Raw genomic sequence first — 21,280 nt, 5'->3', positions numbered from 1 at the left:
TACCCATCCACCCGTCCCTGTGGCACGTGCACGGCATCAAATGGGAAAACAAATACTACTTTGCCACCCGCCTTACCTTTTGGAGCAAAAAGTAGCCCGAAATTGTTCGACATAGTTGGCCGACACTCTATGCTGGCTACTCCTCAATATCGCTCACTGTCCCGCAGTTCTACACTATCTGGACGACTTCCTTACGATAGAATCACCTCGTTCCTCACCAGTTAGTCTCCAGAAGACCTTGGCCCTATTTACAACATTAGGGGTACCACTATCTCAAGCAAAGACAATAGGCCCAACTACAAAACTGACGTTCTTGGGTATTCAACTAAACACCGTTACATTACAGGCTAGTCTTCCACGGGAGAAGGTGAAACATATCATTGAGGTGGTAAAACATTTTCTGGTGAAGGACACGTGTACCAGGTCAGACCTACAATCCTTACTGGGCACGTTGAACTTCGCCATGAAACTTATTCCTCAAGGTCGGGCGTTCATCTCGAGATTGTTGTGCCTTCTCCCGTTACTTAATACGGACTCCAGCACGATATCACTAGATACTCACGCTAGGACAGATCTACTGATGTGGCTACGGTTCCTAACTCATTGGAACGGGATAGCCATGTTCATCACTCCTTTATCAGGTTCCTCACCCATCATCTGGACCGATGCAGCAGCTCACACAGGGTTCGCAGCAGTCTATCACAATGACTGGTTTAATGATTCATGGCCAGCAGAAACCTTAGGTTTACCCTCATTTCCCACTACATCAGCCCTATTCGAGATCTATCCGATTGTGGCAGCCGCAAGAGTATGGGGACACTTATGGTGGGAGAAATCGGAAAAATGTTTTTCCAACAACAAACCAGCCTGTGACATAATAAACAAGGGTAGATCCTCATCACTTGCCATCATGAAATTAATCCGAAGGCTAACTTGGTTAGCAGTGACACTACAATTCCACATCACATGCATCCACATTCCAGGGAAAACCAACACAGCCGCTGACGCTCGATTTGACTTACAGGTTTTCTTCAGGACACACCCCACAGCCAACTCCAGACCGGTCAGCACCCCTCCATTCCAAGACCTCATCCTGGACTAGAAAGACTGCTATCTCACAGCAGATACCTAGCCGGAGCAGCCGTATCCACAAACACATCCCGTGCATATAATCGAGCATTTACCATATACACCAAATTCACGACAGACCATCAGATAACTGACACACACTCTTTAGATTCCATTATTGCATTTATTTCCTTCTGCCACCTTAACCTAAAATTATCATTGAACACTATTAAACCATACCTCTCGGGTATACAACATCACATAATCAGTGCCTACCCTAGTTCTAAACCTTTTATGTCTTCCTATCCCGTGAAAAACATATTAAAAGGTATACTAAGATCAGACTTACCCACTACCTCTACTAGACTTCCGATAGACGGCCCCAAGTTTCGCGCACTCTCCAATATTTTGGATTCCAATCCTTTTGAAACCCATACTAACCTAGTTATCAAGACAGCGACCTACCTAGCTTTCTATGGGTTTTTACGTCCAAATGAGTTCACCACCAATAGTATTTTGGACAGCAGCAGATCCTCAACATCACAAATCTTCAGAGACACACAGATCACTATGTACTCACCTTAGGTCACACAAAAAACTAATCAAACAGGCCCTCCTACCAAGATCTGCTATTATCCCACAGGCAATCAGTGGTGCCCCGTCGCAGTATTTGACACCTTTTTGGCTACTCTCACAGGTCTCAATCAAAACACCCCACTACTCGCATTACAAGGTTTACCCTTAACAACTGCCAAGTTCATTCAGTACGTTAGAACTCTGTTCATCCGTCTCGGCCTCAACCCTACAGGGTTTTCTGGTCACTCTTTCAGTATCAGAGCCGCTTCGGCAGCCTCTAGTCATATCGTACCCTCTCACATAATTAAAAGGTTAGGCCGGTGAAAATCAGCGGTTTACACCACTTACATTCCACAACCAGAAATAGAACTAAGATCAGCATTCAAAGGTCTTGCTATGTAATCTGTGTATAAATAAAATGAATTGTTTACTCCAACCTTTTTGCCCTCTTTTATTTCAGGCCTACCTCATACGTCGGTTACGGCACACCTCAACCGACTTTCATATTCTGGTATAATCAGTACACTTACGGCTTATGTCCCCGACTACAAATAGTAAGGCATAGCCTGTAGTTGTGGGAGGGGTTACCCGGCTATAAAAGCTCAGGCCCCCTCTGGTTCAGCACTGGAATAGCCGGGTTCATCCCTCCCACCACAACCCTCTATAAACCATTCTTGGGTGGGCCCTCTTTTATTTCAGGCCTACCTCATACGTCGGTTACGGCACACCTCAACCGACTTTCATATTCTGGTATAATCAGTACACTTACGGCTTATGTCCCCGACTACAAATATATATATATATATATATATATATTCCTTATATGGTTCCTAGCGTTATATACTGTGCTATTGGTCCTTTTCCTTTTTATCTACATATCTTGTTGAGCTGCTACTTGGGAGGCATCTCTTGTCCCTGGCTGCATTATTTCCTGAGACAAGGTTTCTACCATCCGTGATGTCACTACTAGAGCTTTCAGTATAAGGCGTTAGTGTCTTTTTGGCATATCTACTAAACCCAAACCCAGTATATTTTCTTTGTACACATTATATAACACAATCACAGCACTATAACCTGCTCTTTTTGTCTCGTTTGTGTTTGTATTTGTTTATATAAATAAATTACAGATACTATTTTGGCTTACTATGCTATATATAAATCTTTATTAAACCATATTTAAATCCTTATTGATCTTCACTTTTCAATGCAAAGCTGTAACACGACAGAAAAAGAATACACATATTTGTGTGAAATTATAAATATACATAAAGATGTATAGATGCACTGGTTTTCAATATCTTTGTAAATAGGAACATTTTATAATATCGCTTATGATACTGTATGAATTGTTTAGATTCTGTTTTCTGTAGACTTTTTAGTGGAATTAAGTTTAATTTTTCATATAATAATGTTCTTCATCCTAATTCTCAAACTATCTATTTTCCCAGACTCCACCTAAAAGCCCCTATCAGTCTCCACTTTCTATCAACAACCAGAGATTTAGCAATTTTAGCCACTATCTGCTACTGCCTTCCTGAAATCTGAGCCACACTTTCCTTCAGCCCACCACAAAGTGCCTTTTCCAGATTTTATTTCTTTACTTGTATTTTTCTTTTTATTAATCCACGTGAGTGAACACTAAGTAAAGTAGTATTCTTTATTCTCTGTACTGGCATCTGCAATTCTTGAAACAAACTCATGCATGGTGGAGATGACAGAACTCTATTGTCCATATGACGAATGACAATTATTTTGCCGTTCTGGATATTTTTTTACATTTCCAATGATTTAACACTGGGGAACTGAACTATTTTGAAAACCGATATTTCTGTGCTCTGGTGATGAAAATTCAAGAAAATGAGGTAAGAAATCGTGGATTTCTATACATACAACAAATATACAGTGTTATGGTCTAGTATTTCTGCTGTCGAACTGCATTTTAAATATTATTCCATAGTAAATTCTAATCTATTAATATCTAATATCCTATCATCTATAACCTTCACTTTGAATTTTACACACACAGTATTCTGGTACCTGCAAGAGAAACATATGCATGCACTAAATATCAAATAGTGTAAATTTGTTGTACACAAATCAAATATAGAGAGCAGTCAGTGCTGTAGCATTGTCTATTGATTGCTAGATAATTCACTCGGTCTTCTGATAAAGTGTTTTATTTTTACTTATATATCAGTCCAATGACCATTAATGTATACGCTCACCTGTCTTGAAATGGGAGATGAGCTTGCACTTTAATGGTCACTGGAATTATTCTTAAATCATTCAGTTATTTAAATGTGCATAGGGATATAGGATACTGTGCAGGTAATTTGTCTGTTATCCTTTCAGTTTAGGGTACCCTGGCCTATCTATTTAAAGTAACTAGGCTCTTTGTTATCGGGGAGATCATTTATGAACATTTAGAAATGTAAATCACCAGAATGAATGTTAGAGCAGGTGTAAAAGCAAAAACCTAGTGACTAGAACGTAAAGTGTCTATTCCAGATAAAAGAGATATGTTTTTATTCTAATGAACAATATAGGCACAAAGTAGGGAGAACTGTGGGTAAAATTATTGTAGGGCCATGCTCACAACTTTTATTTAAATAGATACCTACTATTTTATCTCTGATCATAAATGCTTGTGGTTACAACCTAAATTTATAATCCAACAAATTATAAATTACAATAACTATATCACTTCAAAATATAATGTATTATAACTACAACAACAATCTATACAATAATAACATAATCAGTGATTATATAGCATGTAACAAAGAAAATTGCTTCGGACATGTCAATACAATTTCCATAGTAGACGATGAAATCTGTATAATGAGCCATTTAGTTACTCAACATAACATATTCGATTACCATTTAATATTCTTCACCATAATATGAGAAGGTATCACATTCCTGCAATAAAGAAACGTAAACCACAAGTGTTCCTGGAGTTTTAATCCACTCTAACAACAATACTAGCTGAAGTTCCATGTAAGTCAAATAAAGAAACAGCAGTATGCAATATGTTTATTGTACCATAATTCCATGGTAAGATGGAGTAAGCAGTAGATGGGGGTAAAGGTCTGGGGATCCCTGCCATGATCTCTTAAAATGGAGGGGAAATAATTATTTTGTGTTTAAGTGGATTGTGTTTAGTGATTTTATCTAGTGATGGAACCTGTTTTTTTCCTCATAAATATCAATTCCACTTGTTATGTGTTAATTAATGTCACATTCAATTGTATCTTCACTAGCATCCCATGGGTCTAGAAAAGATAAAATGGAGCTTCTGTTATCAAAAATGTGTTCTGAATGATGGATGATGGAAGTAAAAAGCGAATCAGAACAATTGCTTTACTGACAATGTCAAAAATACATTGAAATTGAAAACATGATAAGCCAAAGTAATAAACAGGCAGGTCTAAAATAGATAATTGGGGAAAAAAGAGTCAGTGATTGTAAAGATAGAATATAAGACAAACTTGCCACATGGTTCTTTTATATAAACAGAAAAAGAGAAGCAGATACCTGCGTTACTGAGCGATAGAAAAAAAGCCCCAAAGAAACTTCAGGTGCCTAATTACACGCATAGACGCAGGTCTTACCCAAGTATAATAATCAGCTTTAAAAAAAAAATGGGCAAATTAGGGCCTTTTTTCTATCGCACAGTAGCACAGGTAACTGCTTCTCTTTTTCTGTTTGAATAATATATGGGGTTATGCCCCTTTCTTTACCCATGTAGTCCACTCTCTGACTATCGGGCCAATATTAGTTTGACCTCCAAATCACTCCTCTTTCCTCGGTTCTTATATATTCCTTCACCATGACCAATGTATAGCGTTCCATTTAACTTTGCCATTATTGCACTACAAGTACAATCCCCCGTAGCTCAGACCAGTGGCAAAGATATACATTATTTTACCTGGGGCAAAGACTCAGTTGGGCACCCCTTATTTCTCCTATTAAGTGCAGGCAGCTGGTACATGCGATGGGTGCACGTGATCAGTGAGTTCCCAGCATGCACCTGGCAGTCTGGCAACCACAGCAGCTTCTAAAGTGATTGTGGTTTGAGGAAGAGGGGGACTGCTTATGGTCTTTCTGTGTTGTGTTTATGGTGTGGCTGTGTTTCATGTGTGGTAGATGACTGCGTACGACGACGACTCTCTTCACGGGTTGACAGTGATAGGTTGAGTAGGGCAGGGCCAGATTAAGAGCCCAGTGGGCCTGGTGTTGACAATTATGATGGGCCTAATTACGAAATCTTATTGACCAAAAACACTAAAACAGTCCTACCTCCTAAGCGTCACATATCTGATGGAGATGGTGCTGGAGGGAAACTCATAGGATGCAGCTATGAGAAAACACATACCCTATGCTAATCTCACGCTTTCAAGTAAACCCATACCCCCTAACAGCAGTGTACAGTAAAGCAGGAAGTCAATGGATGGGTTAAAAGGGTGGGCCACTGACACAAATCACATAACCAGAACTGCCGAAAGGGACGAACATACACAAAAAGGGGGCATTTCTGTGTCCCCATGTCTCCCAGTCCCTTAGTGTCTGTGTCCCCATGTATCCCAGTGTCCCCATGTCACTAGGATACTGGGGGACATTGAGAGACATTGGGACACTGGGAGACCTGGGGACACTGAGATACTAGGGAACACTGGGAGACCTGCGGACACATGGTGACTTTGAGACATGAGGGGACACTGGGAGACATGGGGCACTGAGACAATGTGATACATAGGGGACACTGTGATATATAGGGGACACTGGAGACTTGATAAAGACCTGGGTACAGATCAAAACGTTGCGTTGTCCAATAAACCTGCTTAAATCTATCACAGTGAGTGCCAGAGCTTTTTTCTTTTATACTAGGGGACATTGAGACACTAAGAGACATGGGGACACTGGGAGACATTGGGACACTGAGACACTGGGAGACTAGGGGACTTTGGGAGACTAGGAAACACTGAGACACTAGGGACTCTGGCACACTACAGACACTGAGACACCAGGGACACTAGGAGACATGGGGATACTGAGATACTAGGGACACTGGCTGGGAGACATTGGGATACTGGGAGTGCCCCATGTCTTCCAGGTCTCAAAGTCTCCCAGTGTCTCCATGTCTCCCTGTGTCCCCCAGGGTCCCCATGTCTCTCAGTGTCCCTTAGTGTCTCAGTGTCCCCATGTCACCCAGTGTCCCCTAGTGTTTGTATCCCCATGTCTCACAGTATCCCTTAGAGTCTGTGTCCCCATGTCTCCCAGTGTCCCGATGTCACTAGGACACTAGGGTACACTTAGAGACATTGGGACACTGTGAGACATGGGGACACTGGGAGACTTTGAGACCTGGAAGACATGGGGCACTCCCAGTATCCCAATGTCTCCCAGCCAGTGTCCCTAGTATCTCAGTATCCCCATGTCTCCTAGTGTCCCTGGTGTCTCAGTGTCTGTAGTGTGCCAGAGTCCCTAGTGTCTCAGTGTTTCCTAGTCTCCCAAAGTCCCCTAGTCTCCCAGTGTCTCAGTGTCCCAATGTCTCCCAGTGTCCCCATGTCTCTTAGTGTCTCAATGGCCCCTAGTATAAAATTAAAAATACACTGGGAGAGACATGGGGACACAGATACATGGGAACACTGAGAGACTAGGGGACTCTGGGAGACTAGGGGACTCTGGGAGAGTAGGGACACAGCCACTAGGGACACTGAGAGACACCATGGACACTGAGAGGCACCAGGGGCACTGAGAGACACCAGGGACATTGGCAGACATGGGGACACTGAGCGACTAGGGGCCACTGGGAGACATGGGGTCACTGTGTCCCTAGTGTCTCAGGGTCCCCATGTTCCACAGTGTCCCTATGTCTCCCAGTGTCCCAATGTCTCAGTGTTCCCAAGTTTCTCACTGTCTCCATGTCTCGCAGGCTCGGAGCTGCTGTCTGGCCTCTCTGTGCAGAGCTGCTCCCCCATGAATCAGTGAGTAGAGAGAGGCAGGGAGGGAGATGCTGTAACTTCTTATTCCTGCCTCTCTCCACACAAACAGTGACCCCTACTGGCTGGCGCTGGTATTGCAGAATAATCTCTGTTTATACTCTGTTTATTACTGCAATAACGGCACCGGCTAGGCAGCCTCAAATACCTGAGAAATACATCTGAGAAATACCTGGCAACCATAAGAAATGCATGAGACATACAAAAAAATAAAAAATCAATGGGCCTATTCCATGGGCCTGGGCCCATCAGCCCCTATGTTAATCCGGCCCTGGAGCAGGGGTCGAGAGTGACAGAGTTAGGGATGAGTTTCAAAGGATGAGGCGTGTGACAGGGTTGAGGGGTAAGTGTTACAGAGCTAGTGTAGCAGGGGGTGAGTGTGATATATTGATGGGGAGTAATTGTGACAGGGTGAATGAGCAGGTGATAAGTATGTGGGGAGGCTGTGTTAAACGCACAGTAATGCTCAGACAGTCAATGACTTGCTGTGGGTGATAAGAGGAAACTTAGAGAATGATGACCTATCATCCTTTGATCTTGTGTACCATTCAAAATTAGGTCAAACTTTGACCTTAGTTTTGCAAATGTAAACATTTTTCAACCACTATATATTTTTAAGGACTTTCGGAAAATATATCTTATTAAAATAAAAACCAAACAAACAAAAACTAAATGTTTAATACCTTGACTTATGCTAAAATATTTGAACCTAAAATAAATGAACTCTCCAACAGCGGCCTTCAAACTATGGTTTAAAAAATGGTTTTTAGTTCAGTATCAATAACAATATCCAGAATGTTCAACACATATAATCTTCATACCATAATCTTTTTTTTTTTTTTTTTTACATTTTTTTCAAATTACTATTGTTCATCCAAAAGGTTATATGACATTTTATATGTGGACGGTTTTTCACATTATTTAGATGCATCAACATTGTCAACATTATCGACATTTGGGATATGAATACAATAGTTTTAGCTAGAATCTTATGATCAAAACCATTGATACATTGTTGGGTTCATTGTATATACAAGAGCATGCATTAGTCTATAGACATGTAGAAGGATGCAATACGCAGGGTGGTCTGGTTGTATACATGTCTTAGGGATACCGTTCTAAACCCCTCTGAACTGTGTTCAGTAGTTGTGTGCTATCTGTTGACGGAGCTTGAGTTAAAATCAGTTTGGTGAGAATGCCTTGTTTAAGTGAGCAGTATCTCTGTCATGGGTGAGTTACCATTTGTAGTGTGGAGCATTTACGTTGGCGCCCCTGAGAGTTGCTCTGATTGTAAATTAGTAGTGGGGAGTGATTGCAGGAGCCACTATATGGGATCTGAGTGCACAACCCAAGCCTAACCCAAGAGATGTGATAGCTAAAACGTAGAAAACTAACTGGAAATAGGCCCGGAATATGCCAATTGCTGCCAGGGGGGTTGGAGAATAGACAAGATATCCATACATAGTGAAATACCGTATATTGCATGGTCAGAGAGCAAACCTATAAAGATAGCGGATGGGGAAGTACAGTGGCCTCAAACCTATCCGTATTTTATCTGTTCTGTCCTCCACTGTGGATAGACAGTCTATGTTGCTGTTAATCAGTTTCTGGCACGGCCAAGGCCCAGAACCTCTGGTATCAGGTAGTGAGTTGTGTGTTGATTATATGGCCATACCGTTTGCCTACTACAAATAGTTCCTAACCTCCAGGTTTATTCTTTATCAACTTCAGCCATGGTTCCCATATTTTTGTATATAGGACTACATCCTATAATCTTTATGGTGTGATTCTTCTATAATTCTTCTTCTATATACACTATAACCTGATACATTAAAGAGCATACTTTCCAGCATTTTAAATAAACTTAAAGGGACACTTTAATTTTAGGGCTGTTGGTGGGGATGTGGTCAGGGTGAGGCAGTTCAGAGAAATTTTAGGTGACTTAGTAACAAAAATGTATACAAGTAAAATGCAATTTAGAACAAGAACAATGTAACTTAGTTACACAGATTGATTTCCAAACACATGTATTGTAGTTTAAAGACACATGACTGTGAGTATTATTGCTGTGGAGCTCTGGTATTAATTCAGGCTCACCAAGAATACTGAGTTCTTAGAAAGGAGGGCCATCAGGATAGAAATGAGGGGCCTTGAGATTTGGGCCCAACATAGGAATGGTCCCTCCTAAATAGGGATGTATGAAAGAGTAAACAGAACAGAGATGCCCATGTAGTGGATACCCGGACATTTGACTGGCAAAATCATAACGGGAGTAAAACAGCCTTTAAATCTAGTTATTGGCCATCGCTGAGATAGAGAATTAGAAAATCTATAGATCTTACACCTTGGATTACTATTACCTTATTTCATTATTTATTTTTGCTTGGATTGTTTAAAATTTCTGTAATTTATTTTTTTCCCAATGTCTTCCCATGATACTGAAGTCTTATCTTTGATAATGAAAGGGATCCTGTCAATTTTTGTAAATTCATGTGAGATATTATAATAGAGTCTAGGACTAACAATTGACCAAGTATGATGCTTGCTAACGAAAATTACCTATTGAAGAGAATTTACAATAGTACAATAACCAGATTTCTAGATGACCCATATTCTCCTGCAGTTTGTTCAACAAATAGCCATGTTTCCTCTGGCTCTCACCCTCAAACAGTCGCTTTGCATAGTCTCAGCTACCATCTTTCAGCCATTTTGCAAATAAGGAGGGAGGGAAAGTCCCCAACAGACAAAAGACAACATTATTCTACAAGAATCACAGTACATGGAAGATGAATGAAGTATTGAAAAACTCAAAATTAGAGACTAGATTCATTTTCAGCCGATTACACTTTGAATATTTTTCCTATTGTAATACCAAATGCAACATCAGTATCACCATATTTCATAATTGTATTCACTGGATCATCAGGAATTACAATCACCGGATCATTAGATGTGCTAGAATTCTAGCTCTGATTTAATTCCTATATTTACACTAACTTTTAAACCCCATAGCTTGGCATTAATATGTTTAGCATTTTTATACTGTCAACATTCAGCAGCACTTTACAATTATATAGTGGGGATATTGAGAGGTGAAAAAGGCCCTGCTTAGACTATATAAGGATATAAATCAATAGGTGTCTTAAGGCATACCTGACCGGGTTTCAAACCTGGGTTTCCAAGATCTACGTCAGAGACATTACTATTGCTTTAGTGGAGTTAATAAACAAAGGTTCATATAGTTTTCTAAATTTTGTTGTTAACTACATCTACCTCGATACTTTCCAGCATTATAGCTGTAAGAGCTCTATGGAAGACGTAGTCCACAACATCTGGAGAGCTGAAGTTCACCAACCCCTGCATTAAGGTTTAGAGTTGGACTTAGGGCATTGCATTAGACTGGTTTTAGGATGGGCTTAAGTCAATAGATGTCAGAAAGGCCATAAAAGTTACCCTTGGGCTAAAGCCCTTGGACTTTTTGCCACCTACGAACAACTCTGATCCAAGCTGAAAAATGTAAATAAACAGATGAGTAATTTAATTGTCATGTCAATATATGAAAGTTCCCCAGGAGAAGCTTTTAAACAGCTTGTATTTTTTTAAATTATTTTTCCTCAATCCATTCAATAAAAAAATAATAATAGTATAAGTATGTTGAATTTAAAATCACAAAACCCAACATTTTTTAAACAGTCAACTTTGAATATAGAAAACTGCTACATATCAGTTTAAATCCTCCCAAATATATACTTTTCTTAATTAATTGTTCAATCCAACATATTTGTGAAATTATTTACTACCTACTAACTATAGCAAGTGCATTAACATATCAGTTGTGTTTATACATATTCACATATGGTTTATACATATTCTTCAATTATGGACTATTTTATTCTAATCACAATTCAATAAACGTAGCTCATGTATCTATGTTGTATACGCTGCATGCTCTAATGATATTACATTTGCAAAGAAAATGTACAACAGAAATGTGGCTTTACTGAGTACTGAGTCCATTTATCATTCTACTTTTTAGAAACTTACCTACTCCCTAGCTATTAGCGTGCCACCCACTGAAAAGTCATTTTTTTTTAACCAAAGGTAGTAGCTCAGCTGAAAAAAAGAATACCAGCGTAGGCCTCTTTTTAAAAAAATTATAATTTTTTTCCAAAAAGATTACAATCTTTTTTTCAAGTTTTTAAAATGATTTATCCACAAAAGTAACCATTACAGTCTTCGGGAATATTTGTAGATAAATAATTTCAAACGTTTGTGATTGTGCTCACTTGAAGAGCTTATCCAAAAATAATAAATTTCGGGCTTATTCAGAATGTTTTTTGTCACTTGATAACTGGATTTAAAGTTTGTCACTTGCTTTTCCAGTATGCTCAATATAGCTCACTGTTCCATATTTCCCTACATCTCAAATAGACAAGTGTAGGCAGTGGCAGGGCAGTTCTGAAAAAAATTAGGTGACTTACTAATAACAATGTATGTAACTAAAATGCAATTTAGAACAAAAACATTGTATCTTATTTACACAGACTGATTGCTGAACACATTTATTGTAGTTTAAACACACATTACGGTGTGAGTGCAAGTAGAGCTTTGATGTAAATCCAGATACACCAAAAAAACTCAACTCCTACAAAAGAGGGCCATTAGGATAAAAAGAGGGACAGAGGGATTTGAGCCCAAAATGGGGACTGTCCCTCCTAAATCGGGAGGTAAGCTGGTCACTGAATAAATAAAAAAAAACTCCCTTCCTAGCTTAATATGTGTAACTAGATTAATCTAATGATTCAAACAGGTGTTCAGTAGGTAGTCAGATGTCCAGCAACTAATCCCATTCCCTTTACCATAATAATGTTTCCAATCCCTTCAGAAGAGAGGAATCCTTATAATATGATACGGCTCCTGCTTCCGCCATGTGTAACAGATGGGATGGTGTTGACTTGATGATGTTCAGTGTTGGACTTCCTCCAGGTAAAATGCTTGGAATTTAGCTCAAAACGTTACAATCTCTGCAACTAAACTCTTTCATTTCCCACAGGAGGTTAGCGGCAATCTTGTCTAGGCTTGTTCGTTTTAGATGTCATCCTATAGCTATGTATTATTGTGTGCAGTTATTCAATTCTCTAACAGCAGGATTAAGTCAAATGCTTCTGACATGTGAGGAATTTATAGGAACGTCTCCCTCTGAAACAAAATACATTTGTAGGCTTCATAAACTTTTAAAAACCTCTTTAAAAATACAAAAACTAGCAATAGGGTTCATAGATCAAGTCATCTGTCCGCTGAAGTAAATACTTAAATACAATTTCAAGGACAATCACATGGTTATTTACTAAAGTGTAATATGTTGGGAAACCAAAGTAAATTAAGAGTGATTTTCCTAATTTAGGCAACAATAGTTGATTTTCAAAACTCTCTCACTCATTATTTTTCACTTTAAATTTTCTTAAAGGAACAGAAACATAAATATGTATTACTGACACTATAGTATTAAGCTAACTATTTAGGTAACTGCCCCCCTTATTTTGCAGTTGATAGTGAGGAATTTCCTCGGTCAGGAACTTTCCCTTGCCATGGCCTTTTGTATCAATTTGCAACTCTCTGTATTTCTCCTTGTCCCCAAACAAGCTGGCGAGGAGCCCCCACTGAACGATACAAGACAAGGTTCAAAGTGACTTCTGAACGTTTAATGAGCTGTGTAACAGTTTATGTTCAAGAGGAAACAGAGGTGGTCTTACAAGCATTATCCAATCCTAACAAAATCATCTATCTTTTCTTAACATCTTAACCTATAGCAAGCTTGCAGGTGCATCTTCATGTTTGAACCTTGCACAAAGCTACGTTTCACTATAACTACGCACTTCAAATTAATATGCATGCGCACTACGAATTAAAGATATTTTCTAATCAGTTCTAAATTACACATTACTATGCAGTTATGGAAGGGAGAAAAACAGGAAACAAGGCCGACAGACAGAAGAATACAGGATATAACACCTATTACTTGTTACATGATATTATACAGCTCTTTATTGTCTAGGGGTATATTCACTAAGCATTGGATATAGATAAAATATATTATTGCAAATAGCTGACATGTTAAACAATTTTAAACAGACTGGCCAGCCGGTCATCTGTATCTTAAGCCCTAGGTAAATATAGGCAAAGTGTAATATTCCCAACAGAAGTAGAAGATGTTTAAACTCAAATTTGGAGGCTATTGAGCATGCACGACAAAATGCCATGCTACACCAATCATGCAGGACGTGGAGACGCTGAATGTTGGTGCTGCAGACTGGGCAGCACTAGAATACAAAGGACCTCTAGTGGCCATATGAGTGACCTAGAGGTGTTACTTGGCAGTAAAGTAAACACTACCTTTTCTACGAAAAGGCAATCTTTAATGTGTTCAGCTTGCAGGTAAATGCCATAGACACCAGAATAACTACATTAAGCTGTAGTGGTTCTGGTGACTATAGTGTCCCTTTAAAATTCTTGACATTCCACACTTCAGAGTATAACCCCACCAGCAGAAAACAAGTTCTGCAGGTTGGTTTAACAAGGGTTCATACAAATACAAAAAGAGAAGTCCTGCGCTTAAGCAGCAAGGACTACAACACACATCAGCCCCAATATATAGTAAAAACCAAAGAAAAGAAAATGTTACTTGCGCTTTCTCCTTAATCCCTATGTATATTTAGACAAATGGAGGTCATTTAGTTGCTCCAATGGCCATTGGAGGGATGCCCGCCTGCCAACGTCAAGGCAGACCCCCCTAAGCGGGTCCTAACACTGACCCTTCAGCCTGCTTCCTTGAGCTTCTGGCAAAGATATCTCTAATGAGACAGAAAGGGGTATTTTCTGTCTCATTAGAGATATCTTTGCCAGAAGCTCAAGGAAGCAGGCTGAAGGGTCAGTGTTAGGACCCGCTTAGGGGGGTCTGCCTTGACGTTGGCAGGCGGGCATCCCTCCAATGGCCATTGGAGCAACTAAATGACCTCCATTTGTCTAAATATACATAGGGATTAAGGAGAAAGCGCAAGTAACATTTTCTTTTCTTTGGTTTAACAAGGGTTCAAGATAAATTATAGTTGCACTTTTCACTAACAGCCATGTGTGGAAAAACATTATTTGTCTGACTGTAACCACTCTGATAGCTTTCTTGACATGGATTGGCAGTTTAGGTGGCACTGTCACATCTGGATAATTCATAAAGATAATGCCAATTTATAGAAATTCTAATGCAATCAAAAGATGTTAAATGACAACATAGGACTTACTTTTTCTTGTGGATGAAAGATGAAATTGGTAAAAGTAAACAAAAGATGGACATTGTGCTCCAAACTTTTTTTATTTCCAGTCACTTATGTGGGAAAAGGCATCTTCTCTCACATTATTAAATGGACACTATAGTCACCTGAACAACTTTAGCTTAATGAAGCAGTTTTGGTGTATAGAACATGCCCCTGCAGCCTCACTGCTCAATCCTCTGCCATTTAGGAGTTAAATCCCTTTGTTTATGAACCCTAGTCACACCTCCCTGCATGTGACTTGCACAGCCTTCCATAAACACTTCCTGTAAAGAGAGCCCTATTTAGGCTTTCTTGATTGCAAGTTCTGTTTAATTAAGATTGTCTTATCCCCTGCTATGTTAATAGCTTGCTAGACCCTGCAAGAGCCTCCTGTATGTGATTAAAGTTCAATTTAGAGATTGAGATACAATTATTTAAGGTAAATTACATCTGTTTGAAAGTGAAACCAGTTTTTTTTTTCATGCAGGCTCTGTCAATCATAGTCAGGGGAGGTGTGGCTAAGGCTGCATAAACATAAACAAAGTGATTTAACTCCTAAATTGCAGTGAATTGAGCAGTGAAATTACAGGGGAATGATCTATACACTAAAACTGCTTTATTTAGCTAAAGTACCTTAGGTGACTATAGTGTTCTATTATTATTATTATTATTATTATTAGCATTTATATATCGTCAACATATTCTGCAGCGCTTTACAATTATAAAATGGGGATATTTGGTAACAAGTAATTTGAATTCAGAATATAAAAGAGACAAGATGTGAAGAAGATCCTGCTCAAATAAGCTTACAGTCTATGAGGTATGGGTAAAGACACACAAGAGAAATGTGCAGAAACATGTCAGGGGGGAGGGGGTGTAGGGATTGATGTTTAGAATGGCTGTGTTGAAATAAGCAGGTAAAAGTGATTTGTGGAAGAACCGAACAGTGGCAGAAGAGAGAGTGAACTGGTCTATGGAGGTTATGTAAATGATGAAGGTATTGAAATAAGACAAACATCCTCCACAAAGATGGTATGCTTTCATTAAGAGGTGTGTTTTCATGAAAGAATGGAGACTACGTGAGAGTCTGATTGCATGGGGTAGTGAATTCCAAAGAACTGGGGCGACACTTGAAAATTTTTCAGCTGAGAATTGGCAATTCAGGAATGAGAAGATGTCAGGAGAAGGTCATTTACATAGTGAAGGGAACAAAATGGGGTATATTTGTTGAGTAAAGAGGAAATGTAGTGAGGAGTGGAGTTTGTGAGGGCTTTGTAGGTTAGTGTTAGCAGTTTGAATTGAATCCTGAAGGGTATAGGAAATCAATGTAATGACTGGCAAAAGGGTGAGGTGTGGGAGTAGCAACCAGTCAGGAAGATGAGCCTGGCTGCAGCATTCATTAGAGACTAAAAAAGGGACAATGTAGGTATTTGAAAAGGCTGATGATTAGTAAGTTGCCATAGTCAAGTCGGGAAATGATGAGTGCAGCAATAAGTGCCTTAGTCGTATCTTGAGTTTGAAAAGGGTGAATGTGGACAATATTTTTAAGATCAAAGTTACAGGATATGGAGACAGAATCGATTTGAGGAGAAATGGTAAGACCTGAGTTGAAAGTAATACCAAAGCAGTGAGAGTCAGGGGTTGGAGTAATAAGTGTCCCATTGACTTGCAGTGAGATTGATGGAAGAGGACTATTTGAGTGGGGAGTTAAGTCTTAGAAATATAAAGCTATAGAAGACATCCAGTTAGAGATCTCATTAGAAGTTCTATGGAGTATCGGGCGGTCTTGCTAGATCTCCATAGACCACAAGTTTTATACTTTGGTGGATGCACAAAACAGTGATGCAGGTTCCTGCCAGCTGAAGTACCAGGAGGTGAAGACTGACCCCAGAAGGAAGATGATGCATTCATGAGTGAGGGCTTCAGGTAAGTATATCTCCATTTAGCAACTCCACCTGCCATCACACCATGCCACTTGAGTGGATCTTTGCAAAAATCATGACATTGAAACAACCTATAGTATCATTTGCAGGGTCTTTGCAAAACTAACCTGATGTAGCTATTTAGTATCAATATCTCTCATTTGACAAAAATAGGCCAGCTGATAGCATTCATATGTCAATGGTAAAACAGTTAAAAATATATGCATTAAAGGGACTCTCTAAACAACGTAGTCTCTGCTGCAAGCTATAGTTTTATATTGGATAGGGTGCCTGAGCAACATCCCATGTTTCTGAAAAGTTTGACACTAGAGATCTTCCTTGTATCCTGACCTGAGACTGTCCCTCTCCTTGGCTGTGTTGATAATGCAATGCCATTTTTTGTCCAACCTGGATGACAGTGATAGTCTGAGAGTGCTAGAGTGCATAGAGACCATGTGATTGGTTTTGCCATGCTTGAGCACTAGCCTCCAAATTAATTCCAATGGGAAAGCTTTGAATTGGCTGAGATCATCAATCTCAATGATCTCAGCCAAGGAGGTAGGACATAAATGCAGAGACTGGTGCCCGGTGGAAGAACAGGTAAATCAAAGTGCATTTTACCTCCTTACAAGTGGAGTCCGGGATCAAAACATTTAGCAAGGCACTATAGCGATAGAAATAAACGTTTGTGTTCCTATTTCTATAGTGTTCCTTTAAGAGTTTGGGAAGCAAAGTCTTTATATAGACGTTGGGAACTTTGCAATGCCCCAAACCCTCGTCCTTCTAGTTGCTGTTCTGTACTCAAAAGATATCTTTTTATAATGTGTTTGCATTAATGGAAAAAATATTTTAATGTGAATGTTGTAATCTTCCTTTTCACTTTGCATGTCTGGCAGCTAGGCATGCCCTGGAGAGTGGTGACCTTTGACTTTGCTAGCAGATACTGTCTGATGCAGGGGTCAAGTCCTGGGGAATAAAGTGTGGGAACTCACTCGAGTTCCACCCTCACCCCACCACCAGAAAAAAAAAAACTTGCATGAATATATAAACACGTACACACACTCACAGACACACACACAGACTCACATACAGACACACATACTCACAGACACACACGTACACACACACAAACATACATACATACACATACACACACTCACATACACATACACACACTCACATACACACACTCCCAGACACATACACACACACACACACACTCACAGACACACACTCCCAGACACATACACTCACAGACACACACACACACACACACTCCCAGACACATACACACACACACACACACTCCCAGACACACACACATACACTCACAGACACATACACACACACACATCCACTCACAGACACACACACTACCAGACACATACACACTCACACACACATCCACTCACAGACGCACACACACATACACTCAAAGACACATACACACACACTCACAGACATACACACATACACTCACAGACACATACACACACACACACTCACAGACATACACACATACACATAGACACATACACAGACACACACTCCCAGACACATACACACTCCCAGACACACACATACACTCACAGACACACACACATACACTCATAGACAGACACATACACACACTCAGACACATACACATACACACACACACACACACACACACACTCACAGACACACACACATACACTCACAGACACACACACTCACAGACACACTCCCAGACACATACACACTCCCAGACACACACATACACTCACAGACACACACACATACACTCATAGACAGACACATACACACACTCAGACACATACACATACACATACACACACACACACACACACACACACTCACAGACACACACACATACACTCACAGACACACACACTCACAGACATACACACAGACACAGACACATACACAGACACATACACACACTCACGACACACACACTCCCAGACACACACATACACTCACAGACACACACATACACTCACAGACACACACATACACTCACAGACACATACACACACTCACAGACACATACACACACTCACAGACACACACACTCACAGACACACACACATACACTCACAGACACACACACTCACATACACAAAAATTATTTGTATATATTTTTTTTTAATTTAAAAATGTCCACCCAGCCTCCCTACCTGGAGGGCTGGCGTGGACCTGTCCCTGGGGTCCAGTGGGGCTTCAGTGCAGCCGGCTCTTGTCTTGCTGTCAGACGCGGCGAGGGAGCTGTGTTCTCTCTGCTCCCTCTCACCGCGCGGGCTGTCTGCTGATGCCGGGAGCCGGAAATGACGTCATATTCCGGCTCCCAGCATCAGCAAACGGCGCGCGGCGAGAGGGAGCAGAGAGAACACAGCTCCCTCGCCGCGTCTGACAGCAAGACAAGAGCCAGCCGGGGGGGTCCTTCTCTTGGGCCCCCCATGACAGGGGGAACATGGGGACATTTGGGGGCGGCATTTTTTGCCGCCCCCCGAGTGCCTGCAGGACCATAAACGGGAACGGCGTTACTGCACTAAAAAAAGTGCAGGAATGCCGTTCCCACGCGTTCCTGCAGGACTCGAGCCCTGGTCTGATGAAAAGCACATGCCAGGCTTCTTTTCATTCAAAACTTTGCTACAACTGGATGTCTTTCTACCTTCTACTTTTAGACCAACATATAGATCATCATCTACTGTAATAATCCTTATTCTGTATTTGGTTTTCTATGATATTTCTCTGTTTTCATAGGTATTAATTTCTCTGTTTTCATAGGTATTATTCAGATTAAATGCAAATTCCACAATGTTGTAAATGTGCCTGTTAAGGGAGCAACACAGAATAAATGCCTTTAGGACCACAAAAAACTCTCTGAGGTAAGTCCACCTTGTACTGAGTAAAGCATTTTTCAAGATACAGAAAAAGTCATAATTGAATATATAATGCAGAGAAAAGTCTCTAGAGATATACTTCAAACTAGACTTAAGAGAAGAGATTATTTAAAAAGAACAAAAACAAAACAGAACAGAATTATTGTTCATATCTGTTCCATTACCTCCTCTATCAATGCACTGCTCTGGCCTTAATGAGCGAGTTGCTGTGTCAAGAAGTACCGCCTCCTGGTTATCTTCAGCTTTCCTGAACGCACCAAATGCACCAATCGGGAGGCTAATGCTATGAAGCATACTTATACACTGCATGTCCCTCTATTCATACTTATTTATATTACTTCTCAAGTCATTTCCTATTCTGCCAGTGCCACGTCATCCCTGCAACCCCATTCCCCCACTTTTTGGAGTCGCAGGGGTGACATGGACCAATTAGTGTAAACCATATAGCTCCATTTGTCATTGCCCATTTTTTGGGCTCCTCTTGGTGTGTTATATTGTTCCCTGATTTTCTGGTTGTTCGATAATGACTTGTTCACAGACTCTTCTGACTTCTCAAATCCTGACTTGGTTAGTCATATATCGTATTTTCGTATTTCTGGTATCCTGATTTTGGCTTGTTTTACAGTTATCCTTTCTCTCATATTTACGTTAAACCCGGCCTTTCTAAGGTCCGATAACATGTCCTTCTTGTCTACATATTTGTGACATATACTTATTAAGTTGCATAGAGTAGCCATGACAATTTCTCATCTGCTAATTTTCAGGTGCGGTGTGTTCTCCCGGAATCTGGGGGACATACTACCATTGGTTTCACAATTTGGCGGCCGAAATGTTAATAAGCCTTCGTTCTTTGTTTGAGATTAGATATCTGAGATCACTTCTCTGGATGTTGACTGCCTGCATTCTGTCGACTGTTGTCATTCTCATTTTATTCAACCCATCAGGTGATTTTAAATTATTAACTAAATCATTCATTTACTTGGATGTTGGACCTTACCTTGCTATTTAGAAAATGCAATCAATGTTTTTACCTTAAAATTCTCTGGGGGAAGATTTATCAAACAGTTGTGTTCTGAAAAGTGCTGCAGAGATGTAAAAGTGGTAGAGTCAATAATGAAATGTTCCTGCTGCGTACAATGGTTTCGATAGTGATTGTCCTTCTTTTACAACTTTCCACCAATTTCCACTGTCTTTAGGGCCTACTTTGCATTCTATGCACCCTGTGCCATACCAAAAAAAAAAAAAAATGAAATAAAGTAATGAGGATGTCATGGAAAGCCAATTAAAGTAATCCAATCAATTAATACAAACCTGTCCATAAAGCTCTACAACGTGTTTCAAGTACTTGTGAAATATAATAGTCTGTGTTTGAGATTTAGAGACACCGACTATAAGCTGTAGTAAAAAAATGTTTTTTTTGTGGTTGTTAAGTACACTCAATCTTCAATAACTTATTTATTCAAATGTATTTCATAGTTAAATATATTTATTCATAT

At 40.0% G+C, this 21,280-nt stretch overlaps 1 protein-coding gene across 1 annotated transcript in view; it reads left to right on the top strand.

Annotated features, from left to right (window-relative positions):
• The first annotated feature begins 3,432 nt into the window (after positions 1 to 3,432).
• SSC4D (scavenger receptor cysteine rich family member with 4 domains) overlaps positions 3,433 to 21,280 on the top strand; it is a 65,963-nt gene continuing 48,115 nt past the window's right edge. The window contains exons 1-3 of the mRNA XM_063456767.1: positions 3,433 to 3,506; positions 19,669 to 19,769; positions 20,549 to 20,728. Of these exons, the coding sequence (XP_063312837.1) occupies positions 20,614 to 20,728 (115 nt within the window). The 5' untranslated portion in view covers positions 3,433 to 3,506; positions 19,669 to 19,769; positions 20,549 to 20,613. The remainder of the gene's footprint in view (positions 3,507 to 19,668; positions 19,770 to 20,548; positions 20,729 to 21,280) is intronic.

Source organism: Pelobates fuscus, chromosome 1, assembly GCF_036172605.1.
Source record: "Pelobates fuscus isolate aPelFus1 chromosome 1, aPelFus1.pri, whole genome shotgun sequence".
NCBI classification, from domain to species: domain Eukaryota; kingdom Metazoa; phylum Chordata; class Amphibia; order Anura; family Pelobatidae; genus Pelobates; species Pelobates fuscus.
The sequence above is the reverse complement of the archived record's forward strand: the minus strand, read 5'-3'. Positions and strand labels throughout refer to the sequence as shown.